Source organism: Annulohypoxylon truncatum, assembly GCF_022578515.1.
Source record: "Annulohypoxylon truncatum strain CBS 140777 unplaced genomic scaffold F4807scaffold_23, whole genome shotgun sequence".
In the NCBI taxonomy this organism is placed as follows: domain Eukaryota; kingdom Fungi; phylum Ascomycota; class Sordariomycetes; order Xylariales; family Hypoxylaceae; genus Annulohypoxylon; species Annulohypoxylon truncatum.
In genome coordinates this window covers 512,216-533,255 of record NW_025953809.1, presented here as the reverse complement: position 1 = coordinate 533,255, position 21,040 = coordinate 512,216, and the positions used below count along the sequence as shown (strand labels likewise).

Below are 21,040 nucleotides of genomic sequence, written 5' to 3'. Positions count from 1 at the left end.
GCGCTAGAAGTAATACTGCTTATTCAAGATGTCTTCGTCCAACGGTAGCGTCTTTTCGGAGACACTTCAGGATATCACCAACACAAAATTGGAAGAGCTTTCCAAACGTCGATCGGCTTTTGAAACAACTAAATCTAACATTCTATCCATGTTGGAAAATGAAAAGGATCCCTCTCGGCGTCTCTACATCCTGAGCCAAGGCGTCAAGGCTTGCTACGCCCTGAAGCTTGGCAAATACACCAAGGTTCACAATGCTGCCCTATCAAGAAACTCAGAATTAGAAATTGAGCTGAAGAATCTGGATTGCTTCTTAGCCCAGGCAAAGTATGATCCGTCCGTATCTACCAAAATGATGCAGACCTGGGAAGAATCCTTGCTACGTCACCTCAACACTCAATCACTCAAGTACGAATATGCATCATTATACGCACAGCTTGTTACCGAATGGTTATCCACGGAAACATTGAAGGAAGGCGACAATATTGATGTCGCAATGACAGAAGGCTTCGAAGATATTGCAAGTTCAATGAAACAAGATTACCGACAGCAATGGGAGCGCACAGTTTTCGAGCCCGGCAAAGTTGATGAAGGCAAACTTGGGTCGTACCTAGACCGACTATTCGGTATGAATGGAAGAGATGCGCCCGAGAAGTTGAAAGCTCTCAATCAATTGAAGTCTGAGGTTTCGGCCTTTGAGAGCCAAATGTCCCTACCGAACCAATTCAACACGACAACCTTGGGGTGGGTTGCTGATGGTTTGCTGTCATCTGGCCTTCTCACGGACGAGAAGCGAGAAGTGCTGAAGGATTTCAAGAATAACCCTATCATCCTAGGCGAGGTTGCTGATGTTCTGAACATGCGACTCACGGCTTTGGATTCCTGGTCGTGGGGGTCCAGTGTGCCCCTAGAGCAACGCCGACAGATCACAGGGGTGTACAACATCCTTATGCACGAAGACCTCCTTCAAGCGATTTTTCTCCAATATATTGGCATCAAGTGGTCGGTTTTCCTCAAAAATGCATTGAACGAGTTTCGCACAACACCTGGAGCATGGGAAACTTGCTGGAAACGGATCCCTACCATTGATGCAAAGCGTCGGGGCTATTATCTGGGGTCAGAGGAAAGTCGCAAATATACGGTCCAATTTCTAAGGAACAGGATGTACCGCAAGCATTACTTCATGGCCCAGCTGATGGATCGTGAGACACAGCGAAGCCAGGCCGCCGACGGTGAAGAAGAAGCCGAATACGAAGCAGTCTCGATGGTCCAACAACAGCCTTCACTATTTGGTATGAGTGCTTCTCAGCAAAATATTCAAATGAGCCGAATGGCAAACAAGGGTGCAATGCGACACAGAAGACTCCCCCAGCCTGCACGCCCTTATGATCAACCGGATGAAGAAACGGACGACGACGACATAGATGATGAAGATGGCGCTAGCTCTGGTAACAAGCAACCAATGCAGTCCAAACAACGATTGCTACGACTTCTGTTAACCGACATCGCTATCAACACCAAGCTATATGGCGAAATCACTGCATTCCATTCCACATTTGAAAGATGGAATAGTCTACTTCCGCACGAAACAATCTTGAAAGTGATGTCATTCTTTGGAGTCTCGGAGACATGGCTCAACTTCTTCAAAAAGTTCCTGAAGGCACCCCTGAAGTTTCTTGATGACGATCCCTCGACACCTTCGCGCAATCGATCTCGAGGAACACCTGCATCACATGCCCTCAGCGACGTCTTCGGTGAGTCGATCTTGTTCTGTCTCGACTTTGCCGTGAACCAGTCCACGGGCGGAGCGATGCTCTTCCGTATGCAGGATGACCTTTGGTTCTGGTCGCGAGACCATTCGGCTGCCGTGACTGCGTGGAAGTCGGTTACTGATTTCGTCAATGCGACCGGTACTTACATCAATCATAAGAAGACTGGTACTATCAGATTCGCACGAGACCCATCTGTTTCGCTTGAAATCGATAGATCTCTTCCGGTGGGCGACATCCGCTGGGGCTTTCTCAGGCTCTCGCCACAAACCGGAAAATTCGAGATCGACCAGAATATGGTGGATAAGCACATTATTGACTTGCGCAAGCAGCTCCAAGATAAACGGAAGAGCATCATATCATTCATCCAAGCATGGAACACATATGCCGCAACCTTCTTCACCTCCAACTTCGGAAAGGCGGCAAATTGCTTTGGGCAAGATCATGTTGCGCAGATGCTCGCGACCCACGAACGAATCCAGCGTGAAGTATTCTCATCCTCGTCTTCTTTGACCTCGAACAACGGAAACCAACAAAGCGCAACGAACATCGTCGATTACCTGAAGAATCTCATGCGGGAGCGGTTTGGAATCGCCGACATTCCTGACGCCTATCTCTTCTTCCCTATAGAGCTAGGCGGCCTTGACCTGAAAAGCCCCTTTATTTCCATCCTGCAGGTTCATGACACGGTGCTTCAAGACCCGGCGAAGAAGCTAGACGAGTTCTTCGATGATGAAAAGGACGCGTACAATTCTCTCAAGCGCGAATTCGAGAATTCATCCCACAGTCGCTCCTATGATAGGCCTGATCCGAACTGGGAGCCCGAGGACAAGGCGGACCGGGATAGATTCATGAGCTTTAGTGAGTTCACGCGATATCGCGAGGACATAAACTACAAGTTCGAGGGCAACCTTTGGGAAGTGTACAAAGAATTAATGATGATACCCGAGGAGGAAGGTATTGAAAATGCCAACCCTAGGGTTCAAAATGGAATCAACGCGCTCGCGCAGCAGGGAAACCTGAGAGGCATCAAGGGTAACTGGTCTGCCATGGAGCCATATTGGAGATGGGTCGCGCAGCTGTACGGGCCCGAAGTTATGGACCGGTTTGGGGGAATGAATATTGTCGAGCCGGGATTGCTACCCATGGGGATGGTCAGTATCTTCAGGGACAAGAGGGTTAAGTGGCAGGGTTAGATCCCTCTACATTCGTGTATGTCATTCTCTCGGATGAAAAATATATAGGGAAAGGAAAGTGTCCAACTGGACATCATTCATTACCTATTATTGTCGTGAGACTGTATGGAGCTGTGCTATCGAAGGATAAAATTGATGTAGATAGGTACCTAGGTAAATGGGTGATCGTCTTGATAATAGGTATTAATGAGGGGTAATATCCGCCAACCCGCCAAATCACCCTTTAGGGGTTTCCGGCACCTAGAACATGGTTGGGGCGGACGTACGCTGCTGTGGCGCAGCTACAGAAGGGAGAATTGAAAGTCTGCCTTTTTTATTCGTTTAGTAAATATGGCTTTGAAATTCTGTGTTAAGATGACGTTCCTTAATAATAGAGGCCAGTGTATTCGTAAACTCAGGGCATTCTTTTGCGTCCCCTCACGAAATCAATCTAGTTCATCCAGATACAATAATAAAAACATAACAATTGCTTAGGTAGGTACTCTGTCATTTATGGCTTTTCATCGCTGCTGATGTTCGATCACAATGCACTCCGACATACCTTGCTCACACCATAAGCTGAAGCCAACACCGTGATAACAACTAGGTACCTACCTAGGTAACCATGTGTTGATATCAAGTGCAGCTTCTCTCAACTGCAACCACGTGGATTGGATGCCGCATAACTTAGTCTCGTTTAATTGCGACCGCTCTGAAGCTGCCAACTCTTCACCGCTGGCCAATGCTCTGCTACGTTCGAGTGGCAATGTACTACACACCTAGATCAATGATTTGGCCTATTATATGACGGAAATGATTTTCTTGCATGTTCACTTTTTAAGATAAAATTTCTCCTGTGAATCAGCAAACCCGCAAGTTCCTCCAGAAATGACAATCCTCGAAAGTCCCTAATATAGATATGAGACGACAGGGCTACAACCATGAATGCCAATCCTGAAGGAACCACACCTCAAATCATCATAGATCATGTTACTAGAGAACTGGATAAATACCGCATACGTCGAAAACAGGGCTATTCATCTGTCCACGCTCTTCTTCTTTCTTGGGAAGAAGGTGACGCTACTTTCGGCGAAAATGTCCGTGATGTTGCACTACTATTTCAAGAAAGCTTGAATTATCTAGTGCTACCATACAAAATCCCTTCTGACGACTCACAGAGACGCCTCAACCTTTACGTTGCGCAGTTCCTTTCTCAATATGGGGGTGGAGATAACCTCATAGTAGTATACTATGCAGGACATGGGGCACCTTCTCCTTCAAAGTTATCAGATTGTCAATGGGCAGCGTAAGTGGACTTCCAAAAATCCCCGTAATGGAAATATACCACAGCATCCTAACTATCATATCGTGTTGGCATAATTAGTCTCGGAGAAGGTGGCCCGATGCTGGACTGGTCTTCTATCCAACCCCAATTCCTGGGTGCTGACTGCGACGTCGTAATGTTTCTCGACTGTTGCTATGCTGGACAAGCCGCTCGAGCTAGAACATCTCACCGTGTGGAACTACTTGCCTCTACCGATAAAGACCAGTTCACCCCAATAGGGGGCACAAAAGAACGCCCTTCATTCACAAATGTTCTCATAAGAGAGATGAAAAGGATGTTGAAAGACTTCGGTGCTATCACCCTTCCCATGCTCGAAAAGTCCATGGCTACAGCCAAGTCAGGGCTCGTCAAGCAGCCATTTTATGTCCCTCTTTCGAGCTATGATCCCAAGGACGTCGTGACCGCGATTCGCCTCACTAGATGGGAGCACATAGATAACCTTAGAACCCATCTTGATGCCGCAGAATTGGACACCGAAAGAGCTTTCTTTGAGCTTCGATTTCGACTTACGCATAATACCAATCTGGACTTGACCACAGGCTTGGTCGATTGGGTGACGAAAAATTCACCAACATTCATCGATGATATTGAAATCGTGAAGGGAGTTCTTTCCGATGCCCGGGCAGCCAGAAATATGGCCACTCAACTGATACAGCCTGTTGACTTTGATGGGCCATCTCCAACTCATATATCCTTGCCTAGTCCTGCCCAACAGAGGGTTTTCAAGCTTCTAGAAGAATTAAACCAGGCAATACTTATGCCAACACGGAAGGTTATGGGGGATATCGAAGCAGTCAAGGCTTTCCACAATATCCGCCAGAAAGCTAATGAAGTTTCGGAGTTTATCAAGAGCTGCCTGACTAGCCTAGACGAAGAGTCATGTGAGATCTTGCGCAGACAGGAATTTTCCTGCATGAAAGATCTTGGAGATCAGATTTCCATGCGCCTTACTCTCCTCCAAAATGATACACGCCTTAGCCAGATACGTGTGAATTTCGAGAACTCAAAGCCATCCAGAGAACGCATCAGAATAGGCCAAATCGAGGCCTGCCGTCCGGTTCTTGTTGAGTACTTTTCCTATGATGCCCGAAAGCCAGAAAGCTATGCCAAAGCCTCTAAGCAGGTGGCCAAGGTATCCGCACTTCTATCGCACCCTAAGGATCCGGCGTTCCGAACACTCCCTGGCATTGGGTTTACGCATGACACTATCCATGGTCCTCAATTTGGACTAGTGTATGACTTGTCTCATAATCGAGATAATCCGCACTTCTGTTTTCTTTCGGACGTGATCAAGAAGATAAAGTTTATGCCTCTGGATGTTCGATGTCGCTTGTCGTTGGCCTTGTGTGAAGCAGTGATGCGTTTGCATTCAATAGGTTGGTTCCACAAGGGCATAAAGAGCGAAAATGTCCTTATATTCTCTTCGAACCCTTTAGGGCAACTTGGAGAATCACCCCAGGACCTTGAATGTCCATATCTCATTGGATTCGATTGCTCTAGGCCGGAGGATGCCGAAACATGGGCTACAGAGGATTTCAATACTGCAGCCAACATCTACAGACATCCGGATAGATGGGGAAATCCATCACGGTTTGAACGGCATCATGACTTGTATGCATTGGTAAGCTATATTTCAACGTGCATTCAACTTTCTGTGACTAACGCTAGAAAAGGGTGTGCTATTGATAGAGATTGGATACTGGAAAGTACTCCCCAGTATGCTACGTGGAGGAGTTGGTGCCGTGAAAGATCGTGAGACGGTTCGTGAGTCTATACTCGAGATAGCTGCCCCTAATGGTCGATTATCACATGCTACCGGGGCGTACTATGCTAGTGCCGCCTATAGCTGTCTAGAATCGGCAGGTTGGAGAAGACACCAGGGTTGGGAATACCATGACATCATACGCAGCAAGATATGGGCACCTCTAAATGCTTCTTGTTCAACCAGGAGGCTGGAATGACAGGGTAAATCAATGAACTAACACTAGATATCTACCTTTCTTGGATCATATTGAACCCTCCCATATGCAAGTACTTGGTAGACTAGGGATGCATCTTATTTAACTACTTGGAAGATGCCCCTTGACTGTTGCTTCCTAGAAAGACTGAAGTCGGAATAGCGGCATACCTGCGTGACTATATATCAGAAAAACATGAAAAGAGTTTGGTTCTCGTAGGGGAAGTTACGTCAGGAGGGCTATCAACAGATTGTATTTTGTTGCATTTGTGGTAATCATGACAACAAATGAGGTAGAAATAATAAAGAGGGAGTAAACGATCGCCTTGCTTGAATTATGTGACATGTTATTAAGAATAATGACATGAAATATCATCCAAACTGGCAGTATCAATGCTATAAGACATCTGATAGCAGTCCTGAGGTGTGACGGAGGAAATAGGAATATATGATCGTCGGTTGTCCTTTCCTATACGTGTACGTAATTAGTGGTCTGCGAAGAAAGGTGCTTTCTTCGAATCCGAATACCTGAGTAGAGCAAACCTATATGTACCTAATTAGCAGCTAGTTAAACGAAGTAAGTGGAAGTAACTCCGATCGTAGCTTACATATTTGCTAATGCTTGGAAAAGTTCTTACACCCATATCTAGAAGTGCCTCCGGAATGGCTCTCTCAGGATCGTCGGGCGCAATGGTCACAAAATCACCTCTTCCAGAGGAACCAAGATAGCATTTACTTTCTGACCTGACCAATGGCTTATGTCCAAAAACCCAATTCAGGACACTCTGAACATGCCGATCAGGCGTTGATTGTAGGGCTTTTATGGTATGAAACCCTGCGATCGCCTGGTCTGAAATCAGATGAGCAAAATGAAGTCCAACTCCCTACGAGACCAGAAGTACACACCATAACTGGACAGATTTAGTTTTATTTCATCTAGTAAATCCCTTCGTCTCTGATTGGAATCTTGGCGACGGCTGGAGAGATGGAGCTGGGTCGTTTCAGCGTCATCGCAATGGTGGAGCTTCTCTTCAAGATCAGCTAGCCGATCCTGTTGGTCGAGAAGGCTTCGCATATGGAGGTAATCGAAACGCCGTAGGACGGTGAACTCCCTGGCCAAAAGCAGAAAAGCGGCCAATCGGGGGTAGCCCTGGCGATAGTCTTCTACTATGTCCGGTCAGCCACTGAGCACACCCGTGTCATATCGAACAACGCCTACCTAGGTAGGTAGGTAGGTACTTACTTACATTTGACCTTTTCCATTATATGTGATATGCCAATTTGACATACATATCAAACGGTTTGGAACAGGGAGATATGATTTAAATAAGCGTACAGCTGGTCATTCTAGGAGTCTAGGCACAGCTGAGCACGAGTGAAGCCCGTGTAACCCACCATCACGGCTAGCAGTTAATGGAACTGCCTTATTTCAGGCTCCAAGTCCCACCCACAGTAGTCACCTAAGTAATATTAACATGTAGTTTCTCCCCCTACCCCTCTTTTCCTTTTGAAATCTTTCGTATTGTGCTTCGTCAAATGCACCACCCATATTCTTGTTCAAGGTCCTACCCAGACGTCCATCACAGCCACATCCCCACTGCTACATTGATCATATCATCGAGCAATAATGACAGATCAACCCAATAAGGACGACGATATAGATGAGGGGTTAGGACAAGGGCTTCGGAAGGAAGAAAAGGAGCCCACCGAAGTAAGGCGACTTATATCGCGTTTCCACTTCAGGCGACCCGTTTTAACCTAGTATCAAACAGGAGCAGGCTGTGGAAATCCCAGAAGACGATCGAAGAGCATATGTTAATAAATACACAAAGGCTGCAGAAGTATGTAAAAGCTCAGAGAATTTCTTTCAAGCAAGTTCAGCCCTCATGTTCCTTTTCTTTTTGCTTACTAGCTTGATGATTTAGTTTCCATTCGAGACAGGTGAAACTGTGTGGATAGTTAAACCTGGATTCAGAGCCCCCCTCGGCGAGTTCGTGATCACTAAAGCCCACCCCAACAATGTTTTCGAGCTCAAGAACAAAAACGATGGAACCGCCCACTCCGAACTCGTAGAAGGAAAACACCTTCGTCGCGACCCCTATACACAAATCTCTTGATATCTCCATCCACTATTAAGAATTTCTCGAAGGTTAACGGAGAAAAGCGTTACAAAGGAAAATCATTCAATTATCTAGTACCTAGTTAGTGAAAGGAGAGATCGCTATGATCCGAAATCGAGGACAACGACGATGTCTCATCGCGGTTTCTCCAGGAAGGAGACCCTGCGTCTGCTATCTCGAACTCGGTCTCCCATAACGAATTATATCGAAATGTGTTTGCCATAGTAGAGTCTTGTATGTCAAGTTCTAGTAGATCCCGTGGTGTGATTGGCTGCTCAATGCCTGGCCATGAACCTTTGGCCTTCGGGTCGTAGCCATTTTCCATCAACCTTGCTATTTCTTGTTCTATGGCCATTCGGCAGGCCAAATGAAGCTCGGTTATACCTTGAAACGTGAGGTCCCCTCGCGCATGATGCCATCTCAACAGCTCAGCAGCCACATCCATCGCATTAGATCTCCGTTCTCGATTCAGCCTGCTGTCTTTAATAGTTGTTTGCATTGAAATAGCATATAGGCCTCTCCCCTGAGAACAGGCAATCTGCAAAGGTAAGACTTGCCCCTGGGCACATTGAAAAGCAATGTTTGCATCTGCTTGAGCATCGAGCAAGAGGCGCACACTGGTAGAACTCAGGGCGAAAGAAGCCCTCTGGATCAAGGTTCGACCGTTGCTATCTGCCGTGTTGATATATCTTGTGAATCTTTCTTGTGTAAGAAGGTAGCGGAAGACCTCGTGACTGTCTGCTCGATACCTTTCAGGTCGTGAAAGTTGCAGAAGAGTACCTTCTAGTGCCAATTGCAATGATTGGATGTATACTGCGTCTGGATAGTCGTGGTTCAAGAGGTTGTCAAGAAGTACTTGCTGTCCACGTCCCATGATAAGCCATTGCAATGGCGATGTTCCTGTCATGGGGTGTTTGGCGAGTAGGTCTGCTCCTTTCGCTATAAGAAGCGATATCATCTCTGAAGACGCATACATTGATATAGCGTCAAAGATAGCCGTAGAAAGAGGGTCACTGGAGCTGGGCTTGTTCACGTCTACCCCCATCTCCAACAAGATCCGAGCACCGACCACTGAATCATACTGGACTGCAGTCGCAAGATAGTTTCCGGACCCGAATACGCCAGTATGATCCTGCAACTCATCAATTGTGTAATGACTTGCGATTTCTCGTATGGTATCAGACCATGTTTCGTTATGTTTACTTATTTGAAGGGCTGTATCTAATATCGGGGTTGCGTATATACTAGACCTGGTTTGCTTTATGTAGCAATCGGAAGAGGTGGATATCACAGCTTGGACTAATCGAAGGTCATCTTCAGTTAACGCATTAGACACCAATGTTTGGAGATGCGTGGACCCGTCCTGATTGGATCCCAGGAGCTCATATCTCTTGCATAATTCAACTGTTTTTGCAATGGCATGTGGTCCCTCGCGTCCATGAGCTATCCAATGGAAAAAGGGACGAGAAATAGTTTGGAGGCATGTGAGGTCATTGGACAGCTCGGGATCCCCCTCAAAGTACGGGAGTAGATCTTCTATAATCTCCCAAAAGAAACTGCCTATGGCTCTCGAAAGACATCCATAGTCAGGAAATTTGTGATGTGGCGCCAAAAGCTTGACTAAATCTCTATATCTAGTAGATACAGCCCAATATAGTGCAGTTCCTTGGAGAGATAGGTCGTGAGCATCCCATTTAAGTGTCTTCGTTGAGAATGTTGCAAGGGATGTACTCCTGTCAAGTAGTAGTTCGACGGCATTCTGGAGGTCTTCGGGCATAAAGAATATACTAAAGTGAAGCGGCGTAATGTCGAGAATATCCGATGCCCTTATCGGAGTACCACCCTGTAGTAAGATCTGTAGAGTGGATAAATGACCACCTAGGCAGGCATAATGTACAGCATTGAGACCAAGTTTGGACTCCAAGGACGGTGAAGTATGCTGTAGCAGTATTTTGACCGCTTCATTGTCTCCAAACCATGCAGCCAAATGCAACGGCACTATTTCATCAACCATTGTATCGTTAAAAAGGGGCACACTGAAAGTGCCGCTTAGAGAGTATAGCTTAGAGTCCCGATGAAGGCTTATCGATTCCCGAGTGATCTGCAATATCGTCGTATTGAAAAGATGAATTCTCCCTATGAGGTAGAGGGGTGAGGGTAACGAGAAAAGTGTTCTGTCATCGAACAAGCTTATTTCAAAGTTGGTACGAGCCGGAGGATCAATGTCAAAGGTGTCAAAAATGCGGTAGTGCCATAGACTAGCTTTCTCTAAGCCTTCTATAGACGCAGTATTGATCCAGGATAGAACTTCGTTGAGGTCGTGCCGTCCAGCAAAGCCGATAGTGTAACATTCTGACACAATCATGGCAGCATGGGCCCTGGCAATCTGTGAAAGTGCTTTACTTGTAGCTAAGGCCTTTAGTTCTGACAGGATACGCTCACGGAGAGCTAGTGGTAAATCATTGCTGAAATCATATCCTTGCATTTTGCCGTGATCAAGTACCTGCGACAAGGTTCAATGCTAGGAATCAGACAGGAGAATATTCACTCAGGAGGTACATACCTCATATAGTGAGTGACTTGTAGTCCAGGATGATAAAGAGATATTAAAAACCTCTGCTAAAATCTCCCCGAGGCTTTCAGATGATGAATCCTCAAGAATCTCGGATAAGTCTCTATAATTATGTTATTAATGATAGTAGATATTTAGTAATGGGCTCTGCATACTCAGATGTCTCTAGGACTGGCCCTTCAAGAATTTCGGCCAGCTTCTCCATAGATTCTCGAGATTCTGCATCATCTTGTAATGCTCCTTTGAGCAATAAGGAGAGACGATCGTAGGAAGATTCCTCAAGGTCCAAGGCTCCAATAAACTCCAAGCCATGAAATTGAAGTTTATTGTTTGGCAGATTGTTCAACAACTCTTCAATGGAGTCAATGTCCATGTCGTTCAAGCAAGGTCCAACCCAGCGGGGATCGAGGAAGGATTTGCCACCATTCAATACTTCCCATACAAGAAGGCCAAAGGAAAATATATCTGTGAGCATAGCACCTTCAATCGTGATCCAACTACCTATTGGATATTGGCCTTTCCTGATTTCTGGGGCATTCAAGAGACGAGTACCAATACGAGGCTCGAGTTTGGCGGATGGATCATCTTGAGGAGCGATAAGTGAACCACCACAATCGGAAATCTTAGCGACCCATGCGTCTTCAGCATTGTTTGAGGGGAAGACAAGGACATTCTGCGTCTTTACGTCGCCGTGACATATCTTCAAGTCATGAAACGCTGCAAGACCTTTGGCAACATGGAGGATTAACTGAATGCATTGGGTAGTAGATATTGCTTCTGCGTAAGATATCAGAAAAGAAGTCAGGGATCCTAAGCTGGAGTATTCATAGACTAGGTCGAGTGATGGTGCGCCATTAAGTTCATCTATGCACACTCCAAGCATGTTCACAACATAGGGGTTCTTTCTCATCTTCCTCTGCCCCAGGATTCGTAGTTCAAGTACTAACTGGTCAAAGTGCTTGTTAAAGGCAGCTGGAGTTAACTTCGGCTCAGAGAGCTCCCGGCTTCGTTTCACCGCAACGAGTTTCTTTTTGGACAGGCGTCCGATTTCAATGAAGGCACTACCGCCAACCCCGGCTATTCGAACCTTCACATCCAAAAGCCCCAATTCCGAGGCTCTGTAAACCTTGAGGCCTCCTTCATGTAGTGCAGCGAAGAAGTTGAGAGCTGTAGAGGACATTGGCTGGGTTGTAGAAGTATCAATGATACTGGAGAAGGTGTTGGAGTGAAAGGTGAAAGCCATGATGAAATGATTCGTAAATATTGGCAAAGAAAAAGAATAGTACGTATGATCGCAATGTAACCACCCAATTATCCGAATATCTTCGTGTTTCGTACACAAGAATCTAGCTAGTATTCCATAAACCTTGTAAATACTTACCTAGGTAAGTATTAGACAGAATGAAAAGAGGATGAGATGTAATGCGCAAGCAGCTGACATATACCCCTCAATCAGCCTCTATGCTGTGCAACATGAGATGATGTACATGTCACAATTTGCAACCGAGCGTTTTTGTGTCGGCCTTTTCTTTTCTTTTTTTTTTTTAAAAAAAAAAAAAGTCACCCCCTTTTTGTCGATTTACACTAGACCCGCTTTTACCCGCCATCACATCTGTAGCAAGAAGATGCTATGAGTAGTAGATTGATGTTGCATTCTTCTAAGTTCTAAGATAACTTAACGTTCAACAAAGTGTTATCTAATACTAAGGATGTCACATGATAACATCCCTAAAGCGAATCATCTTGAGTTCCCAAATTTGATACCAACAACTCAAGTCCCCGCCCAAACGGACCGCTACTTTTGAAACAAGCCATGCTTATGATTTGGGGATTTGAGGCTAAAGTTAAATATTACTCGGAGCGCCTCGGAGAGACTAAATCATTACTTACCTATGTTGGTAACAATCGCTCACGGAGATTGGAAGGTAGCCGAAGGTATGATTCATTATGACCTTAATATGTAAAAACTACTTTATCATTCAATGATAGAGAGCCTGTCAACAACCCAAGCAAACATACGACTTGAACTCCAGGACCTTTTGCGACCTTGCGACTATAACTTCATACCCCCAAACCTGAGCGACACCTGCGAATGGATATGGTCTCATCCGGTATTCTCTCAGTGGCTTCCAACTATCGGAATTGCCGGTCATGGGAATTTTGCACCCCGGATGATGTGCATATATGGCACTAAGGGGTGCGGGAAATCTGTTCTGGCTGCATCAATAGTTGAGCGCTTGAAGATACCAGACAAAGTCGCCGCGCTATTCTCATTCTGGGCCAGCAGAGAGAGCCAGCGCAAACTTACAGATTTCCTACCCACACTCTTATGGCATCTTCTGCAGTACATTTCTGACGAGGATATCCAGACAATCTATACCCCATTAGTTAGGAGCTTGCCCTTCAACCAACATAGCATCGGAGATGCTATCAAGAAGACCGGTATTCTAATTGAATTAACCATTTCTTGCGTTTTGGATGCCATTGACGAGTCCGCCGATGACTGGTCTCGATGCCAGGGTGGGAGTTTGGAATACGTCCTTGAACTTCTCCAGGCGGTGCCGGACCTTCACCCCGTCCTTCTTGGCCGAGAGCCAGCAATGCAGGATGCTAAGACATCCACATTTTGATCGTGGAGGTCACAGAAGATACGGTCAGACACGATATTCATAAATTCATCGATGCGGAATTAGACCGGTCGCCAAAGGTACAAATACTTGCCATCAGGCAAGTTGTTCGGCAATCTTTCCAGGAAAGGTCCAAGATAATGTTCCTGTAGGTCTCACTTGTCTTTACACAGTTGAACCGTTGCTACCTTGCCAGTGAAATCAAGGTAACTTTGGAATATATGCCACACGACTTAGATCGAGAGTATCATCGGCTATTTTCCCAGCTTATTCAAAGATTCGGAGGGAACCCAGCACGCCCGTCCATGTTCCTGCAACGCACAAAGTGTCTACTGTCCCTAATTACAGGGCATTGCACAGACAAAACAAACAAAACAATTGCAATTTATTTGACTGCCTCAAACAAACATAAATAATTCGAGAGTCCTGTTTGTTCGCCAAAATCTATTGTTTTAGTTGCTTAATAACCAGGAAAAGTGGGTCAAAATATACCCTTGCTCACGCCTCTATCGCCAACCTTACCGTCGCCCCCCGAACTTATTGCCTTGAGAGAATTAATCTTTAGGGACTACTTTTAAGATAACTTAGTTAAATACTTTAATTTAGCTAAAAACTCGTTCGTATTCGGCTGATATAGCAGGCAACGGCGAGGGCGGTAATAAAAATCCAATGGCAAGAATAAGGATTAGGAGAGTAAGAGATTAAAGGCAACCTAAATATTCGAAATAAAATGGTTGGGCAGCAAGGTCCACGATACCTTCAACGTTAGCAGCAGGGGTGGTTCCGGCCACCTGGATAACCGTGCGGCTCTGCTGTCTTGTATACTAGGGGGGTCCCAGGGGATGGCCAGGGACCTAAACATTAAAAATAAGGGGGAAATAAGTATATATGTGGGGTACGAGACCCTCATGTAATAAGTATCCACTTAAACAAAATAATAGGCTCTTGTTTTGTATAGATAAACAAGAAAAATTCCTTATTTTGTTTTAGCTGACCCAAACAATCAAAAACAAACTAAATAATTGTTTTGTCTGTGCAATGCCCTGCCCTAATTATTGCTTCGCCTGAGCCATTGACCGGCGATGAGCTACGCCACGCCTTTTCATTATGCCAGCATCCGCAGCCAGACTTTGAAGAGTGTCTCATAGAGCCTGAAGGTATCGTCGATTCTATTGGCGATTTTGTCCGGTTTTCGGACGGATGCTATTGTCACACAGTCTGTGGGTGTGGGTGCCGTATCTCTAGCATAGTGAGCGGAATGATCTATTAAGTAAAAGAGAGCTTTGCTCTTATAGAATGGAGTGCTAGATATACCCACGCTCAGCTGAGGTAATCAAGGGCTAATCCCTATTATAGGGATGGATTACCTAATTGCCCTGTGACAACTTCGACGCCTGGGATATCGTATTTCTCAAATGCATTGATATTGCGATATCGATAGCTGGTATTCTATCAGACGAATCCTTGGCGTGGTATCTTTTAATGGTCCGCCTGTACGAGTCTCACGGAGAGCACGAGACCGCGGCTACGGTCCTCAAGATTTTATAACTCGTCACACTTTTGCATCTCGCGGAAGTCCTGATTTCCCTGTGATACAATATGTAAGTCGTTGGAAATGCGCTTTACGTCTATGCAGGTAATTCTTGCTTCAGTGTTAGCTCAGCTAAGAGTCACTGCTTGGTAGAGACTCACGTAGTTTCCTCTTAATATATAATGATTACCTATACATTATATACCTTCCCTTATGCATTAGATCCAACACATGATGAAAGATACGCAATAAACACTCTTATTAAACCGCGTAACCTAGATGCCGTTGAACTGTTGGCATCAATATATACATTAACACAGCGAAGACCAGAAGATAGCTGTAACATGAAAGATGTAAGAATGGTTTCTATGTTTATAGTTACAATTAATTGGACTTATGAAGAATATTCCAAGCCAATCAAAACTTACTCTTAGGCCATGATATAACTTAATATTCGTGATCTTCAATTATGCTACTTGGCGAAAAAGTGATTATTCAGATTTATCATGAGCGGGAGGGTGGACCTTTGTGTTATGGCTCTCTGCGTCTAAATCAGGCTCTTTAATCTCAGTCTGCCGTCTAGCGTGGAATGGCTCTGGAATTTCCAGACCAAGAAACAGTTTCATGACAATCATAGCTGCAAGTTTTGGTCCAATTCGATACTGTTTTTGGCGAATGAGTCGTAAACGATAATCATCTAGCGCAGCCGAAAGCTGAAACGTCGTCTCTCCCGGGTTCATTTTAGTGAGGCATCCACACGTCGTGGCAAACTTCATAGTCGCATGGTGAAAGATAAACTCTACACCCTCTGGCGTGATCAGGTAAAGGCCATAGCATCCCGACCGGCCATTTGGTACAATAAGCTGCGGGTCACCATTGTATGGAACATTGCCTTGATCGAAGACACCTACTTTAATCTCATCTTCTAATCCTTGAAGGGGAGTCCTAGACAGTCTAGACGGTTGCCTCGGGCTAGAAGCCATTCTTGAATGTGACATGGCTTTGGTAATTTTTGAAGAATAGTTTGAATACCTGGGTTTAATTTTAGTTTAAGCCAGAGTATTTAAGAAAGTTGAAATGAAACACACAAAGCAGAAGAAACTCTTGTCTTATTACGTCACTCATATATAGAGAAGCACAAAGAAACAGTGACTTATCGTTGATAAAAAGACAAGGGATCTATGCATGAGCTTTATGCATTGTTATAGAAACCTTATACTTGCGACAATGTCATTACATGGAGCCAACAAAGAGAACAATTATTTTAATTGACATCAATCCATCTAGCGAGAAGGCAGAAATTCAATCCCACATTTTCCAAATAATAGCGTTAGAAGAATTGAGGCGTAAGTCAACAGGCGAGTTGCAGCATATTTATAGCTACTAGTCGATACGACGGTGCTTATATTACGAATAAACCAGAGTTTCAATATCAGTCTAGTCGCGATGGCGGGAACTACTTCCACTTCTACCACGAGCTCGAGCAGTCAGTATTTACAAGACTTCATGGCTGACTACGCTTTCAAGCACTACCAATATATTCTAACTCCTCAAGAAATCCACGAAATTACAACGGAGTCATATTGGGATAACGACGTTGACGCCTTCTGCAATAATATGATAGAAGTCAATTTTGGCGAGTCTATCCCGGGCACTAACAACGTCAAGCTCCCCAGCACACTGAGGATATATACTAACGAAGAGGTTGAAGCAATGGAGGCTGCAGTCAACCAATCTTCAAGTATTTCTGATTTACGATAACGTGCTAGTAGGTATTCGAGCTTGGTGGTAAGTTTGTGCTGTTCGAGAGTTTCCATCCCTACCTGGAAATGAGATGGCACAATGTCAAACAAGATGAGTTCAGAAAATGGAAGCAGGAGGTATCACGAGACGAATTCCAAAGAATGATCTTTGACCTACATATTATTCAGCCGTTTGTTTGTTTGTTTATCTGTTTTGTTTATAATATCTAGGAATAGAATCAATGAAGACGTATGGATTAGTAATCGCTACGGGTTGTTGAATAGGGGGAGACCCCCTGATAATATGCATGTAGCGAAAAGTGGCTCGGGGCCTAAGCTCCTAAATATACCGGCAATGAAGAGTGACGTAACCATTGAGTACCCACGGTTACGTAAAAGACAGGCAGATATATTAGGGAGGTACTTAGCTAATTGATTTTGCTCCGAGTTCCAAGTTCCAAGTTCCAAGTTTCAAAGTACAGACTCTCAATCTTCCCAATCTTCAGTTAGAATCAACCAAGTATGAAAGTGGTTCGAATGAATGCTTAATCCCGCCCCACTCCGTCTCCTTACTACTTCAACAAGGCGCACAATGGCCTCAACGCCAAAAGATATCACCATAATTGGTGGAGGAATTATCGGCTGCTGCACTGCGTATTTCCTCACTCGCCACCCTTCCTACTCCCCGGACACGCATCGCATAACTCTCCTCGAGGCTTCGTCGAGTAGTGCTGGAGGTCGCACCCCAGAAAGCATCCAGGACCCAGCAACGCTAGCCGACCCCACAACCGCCTCTAGGAAGAACCCCGCTCACGATGGTATCGCGGGCGGCGCAAGTGGCAAAGCAGGTGGCTTACTCGCGCTGTGGGCTTTTCCGTCGGAAATAGTACCGCTAAGTTTTAGATTGCACAGCGAGCTTGCAAAGGAACATGGTGGGGATAAGAGATGGGGATACAGACGGTGTTATGCTAGCCAGATCGATTGCCGCGCGCGTCTACCGCCTGGGTTTGACAGCGGCGTGGCGGGCGAAACAGAACTCGCTAGCGGCGAAGCGGAGCAGCGCTCAAAGGGCCTTCATAAGGACCATAAGACAGATATAAAAACCCTCCAGAAGCTTGGCGCCCCGGAAGACCTAGATTGGCTGGATACGGAGGAGGCCCTAGCTGCCTACGAGGTAATGTCCACCCCGGACAAGACAGCCCAGGTTCATCCTGAATTATTCACGCGAAGTATGGCCCAACTAGCCGAGGAACAAGGAGCGAAGATCGTGACAGGTGCGAGAGTCACGACCATCAATAAGACTGCGGACGGCAAAAGCGTAGAGAGTGTAACGTATATTAAAGATGGCAAAGAGGAAGTCCTACCGGCAACAGACTGCGTAGTAGCCGCAGGCCCGTGGACCCGTCGTCTCTTACCTAACGTCCCTGTCACCGCGGCTCGCGCGCACAGCGTCGTCATCAAGACGCCGAGGCCCATATCCGCATACGCGCTCTTCACTTCAATATTGCTTCCTACCGGCTTCCCCACCCCAACACCACAGGACGCTAGGCGAAAATCTACTACCACGCGACCCCTAATAGGACAACAGATTGTAGAGCCCGAAATCTACGCACGGCCGGATGGTACCGCGTATGCTTGCGGACCCACAGATAACGCTGTCGAGTTACCTCTGACAAGCGCCGACGTCGAAGTCGACACGGCGCGGTGTGACGATATTATATACCAGGTCGGCGGAATAAGCGATGAGCTGGGGAAAGACGGACAGGTTCTTGCCAAACAGGCGTGCTATCTGCCCCAAGGAGGTCCTTGGATAGGCAAGGTGGACAACACGGAAGGGCTGGTCGTCGCGGCGGGACATACTTGTTGGGGTATCCAGAACGCTCCTGCAACAGGGAAGTTAGTGAGCGAGATCATTTTGGAGGGTAAGGCGAAGAGCGCAAAACTGGGGAGCTGCGATCCGGCGCGGATGGCTGCGCTATGGAGGTAGTTGAGCGTAGAGGCTGAATATAATGATAGATTTTGAAATAATGGGATATCGGATCACCGTCTTTTTCCCTTTACTATAAATAATTCCCCTAGCTACACAATAAGACAGCGAATCCGATGCAGGCCCTAGTCTCAATTATCTAATGGTCAGTAATTAATTTTAACCGTATCACATTTTATCACGATGTCTAAACACAAATAGCGGATATGGTGGAATTGGCTCCCAGGGCCATTGATTTGTAGGCTACGCCATTTCATCCTCCTCCATGATCTCCATGACGGCGTAAAGCGCCATATTGGAGGACACCCTTTGCCTTCCCTCAACTAGAACGATAACTTTACTCGGAAAGTAAAGATAGCTACGTGATAGTTGCACGTGCCATATCGCTCGCCTTCATCTTATTTACCCACCCGAATCTCCTGATCCTTCTTGCGCTTCTTTGCCGCTTCCTTGCGTTTCTTCTCGGTGCATTCGGAGCAGAGTTCGGAACTGGTGCAGTTTGGACAGCTATTCTCCTCGTCGGTCTTTTTTTTCATTAGCTTGGAGTCGTCAAGGATATAGAGAGGCTGATTTACCTTGTCCATTTTCGGATACAGGATATGGAGAAAGAGGTTGGTGTTTTGGGGAGAGAAGACTGAGGGTATGGAAGATGATAGGTTTTATATAGGTTCGTCGAGGGCGGATAGAGTTGGCCCAGTCGATGCTCGTAGGTAATAACTATAGAGTAGACTCAACTCTGGTGAAGCGTTTATGTAGTCGCGAAGTTGTGTCAGCGTATTTTTATGCTCTTCGGCCCTAGGACACAAGTGGGTGTAGTTGATTCAAATTTTTTTCCAGGAATCCAAATCAAAGCATATCTAGTAAGGTTGATGGTTATTTAAATAGAAGCAAGCTATATAGATATCCAAGTGAGTCGAAGCAGTAATAATGAATGGATAGACGAAGTTACTAGTCAGCAAGACGTCCTCCAGTTCAGGATTTGCCAGATCCAGATCGCCTTTTATGAAATTCTCTTCGTCACGATAATAAAGTGGTTTATATTGAATAAAACCGTTAATAATACCATTCTCATAGTATTTTTTAGCTAAATGATTGTGTTGAGATATGTTCTCATGATAGGTACTTAGGTATTAATCACTAATGATGAAGTATCTAGAAGTCAATACGGACGACGCATATGTCCACATAATACCTAGTTTAGCCGGAAAGGGCGGTACCTTTAATGTCCTTATTAACAAACCCCTCATATTCTCTTTGGAGATTGGTTCTATACTCGACGGGGATAGTTACTAGTTTTAACTAGATACATCAAAGTTGTTACAATGCAGACTTAACAGATGGGTTAAGAATGACGTTGTTATCTGAGTAAGAAACTCTAGGAATAGCCTTGGAAGTAGTTATCAAAGATTGCGTGATACATAAACCAGGCCCTTTGTCTACTCTGCCTTAGCAGCCATGGATAGTTCTACTCCCTTGAGCGGGTCGATCCGAACTCCAATTCGACTAGAAATTGGCGCACCAGACCTCCAATAGCCACCTAACATTTTAGCCAACCAGGCTTCTAACCGTACTATCTTGGTAGGCCCTCACCCAGAACCAAGGATACATTACCACGGTCCATGCCCGGCTTCTAAGGAAGGTATCGTCCAACATTGTAACTACTGTATCATCAGTCATTTGACTCATCTACTTTCTCACTTGACAGGACGAATATAACTTACTGCCAATGAATGATACTAGTACACTCAGATTTACAGCTTGTCATAAATATTTGCATCTCGTAAGTGACACTACTCTCACCGAGCTTTATCAGCTATGGTTCCAATATCTCAAAGTCAAGGTAAGCTTAATTAACAATCTTAGCCACCTCATCTATAGCTTTTTAGGACATAATTCCTTTATAGAGGACTAGAATCAAGAAGATATTATCAACATGTTTACGCTGTTATTCATTATAAAGACTCTTTTTCCCTAAAACGTCTGCAAGTTCATGAATGTATGGTAAGATAATCTGGGGCGATTTTAGCAGGATCGATGGAGCTTAGTGAGTGATTGAGTAGACGGCACCTAAGTACCCAAATACTCCCCAGCGGGCTGTTAAGAAGCATAGATGACACCAACTGTTTACCAATTGAATACGATGAGTTCCCTGTGACTCCCGCTTAGGCCTTTGAAGAACGATGTATTTTGGTAACGCTCTCCGGAAAATAAAGCACGC

At 45.3% G+C, this 21,040-nt stretch overlaps 7 protein-coding genes across 7 annotated transcripts; 4 read left to right on the top strand and 3 right to left on the bottom strand.

Moving 5' to 3' along the window:
• The first annotated feature begins 3,659 nt into the window (after positions 1-3,659).
• Positions 3,660-6,673, top strand: F4807DRAFT_158691 (uncharacterized protein). The gene is made up of 3 exons (XM_047993310.1): positions 3,660-4,247; positions 4,326-5,907; positions 5,960-6,673. Exons 1-3 carry the CDS (start codon positions 3,883-3,885, stop codon positions 6,245-6,247), a joined length of 2,235 nt encoding a protein of 744 aa, XP_047852809.1. The 5' UTR covers positions 3,660-3,882; the 3' UTR covers positions 6,248-6,673.
• Positions 6,197-7,937, bottom strand: F4807DRAFT_158633 (uncharacterized protein). Its single transcript, XM_047993309.1, has 6 exons — positions 7,491-7,937; positions 7,150-7,410; positions 6,852-7,093; positions 6,772-6,786; positions 6,474-6,712; positions 6,197-6,414 (listed from the first exon to the last, which is right to left on the bottom strand). Exons 1-6 carry the CDS (start codon positions 7,504-7,506, stop codon positions 6,351-6,353), a joined length of 837 nt encoding a protein of 278 aa, XP_047852808.1. The 5' UTR covers positions 7,507-7,937; the 3' UTR covers positions 6,197-6,350.
• A 508-nt stretch (positions 7,938-8,445) lies between these two features.
• F4807DRAFT_462008 (uncharacterized protein) lies at positions 8,446-12,178 on the bottom strand (the record flags this gene model as incomplete). Its single annotated transcript, XM_048001766.1, has 3 exons — positions 8,446-10,866; positions 10,927-11,038; positions 11,091-12,178. The coding sequence occupies 3 exons, from the start codon at positions 12,176-12,178 to the stop codon at positions 8,446-8,448; spliced, it is 3,621 nt and encodes a 1,206-aa protein (XP_047852807.1).
• A 292-nt stretch (positions 12,179-12,470) lies between these two features.
• F4807DRAFT_432316 (uncharacterized protein) lies at positions 12,471-14,269 on the top strand. Its single transcript, XM_047998593.1, has one exon. It carries the CDS (start codon positions 12,918-12,920, stop codon positions 13,563-13,565), a length of 648 nt encoding a protein of 215 aa, XP_047852806.1. The 5' UTR covers positions 12,471-12,917; the 3' UTR covers positions 13,566-14,269.
• A 1,315-nt stretch (positions 14,270-15,584) lies between these two features.
• Positions 15,585-16,076, bottom strand: F4807DRAFT_462006 (uncharacterized protein; the record flags this gene model as incomplete). The annotated part of the gene is made up of 1 exon (XM_048001765.1): positions 15,585-16,076. The coding sequence occupies one exon, from the start codon at positions 16,074-16,076 to the stop codon at positions 15,585-15,587; it is 492 nt and encodes a 163-aa protein (XP_047852805.1).
• A 463-nt stretch (positions 16,077-16,539) lies between these two features.
• F4807DRAFT_462005 (uncharacterized protein) lies at positions 16,540-16,854 on the top strand (the record flags this gene model as incomplete). The annotated part of the gene is made up of 1 exon (XM_048001764.1): positions 16,540-16,854. One exon carries the CDS (start codon positions 16,540-16,542, stop codon positions 16,852-16,854), a length of 315 nt encoding a protein of 104 aa, XP_047852804.1.
• A 383-nt stretch (positions 16,855-17,237) lies between these two features.
• F4807DRAFT_432311 (FAD dependent oxidoreductase) lies at positions 17,238-18,986 on the top strand. Its single transcript, XM_047998592.1, has one exon. It carries the CDS (start codon positions 17,377-17,379, stop codon positions 18,820-18,822), a length of 1,446 nt encoding a protein of 481 aa, XP_047852803.1. The 5' UTR covers positions 17,238-17,376; the 3' UTR covers positions 18,823-18,986.
• The last annotated feature ends 2,054 nt before the right edge of the window (positions 18,987-21,040 follow it).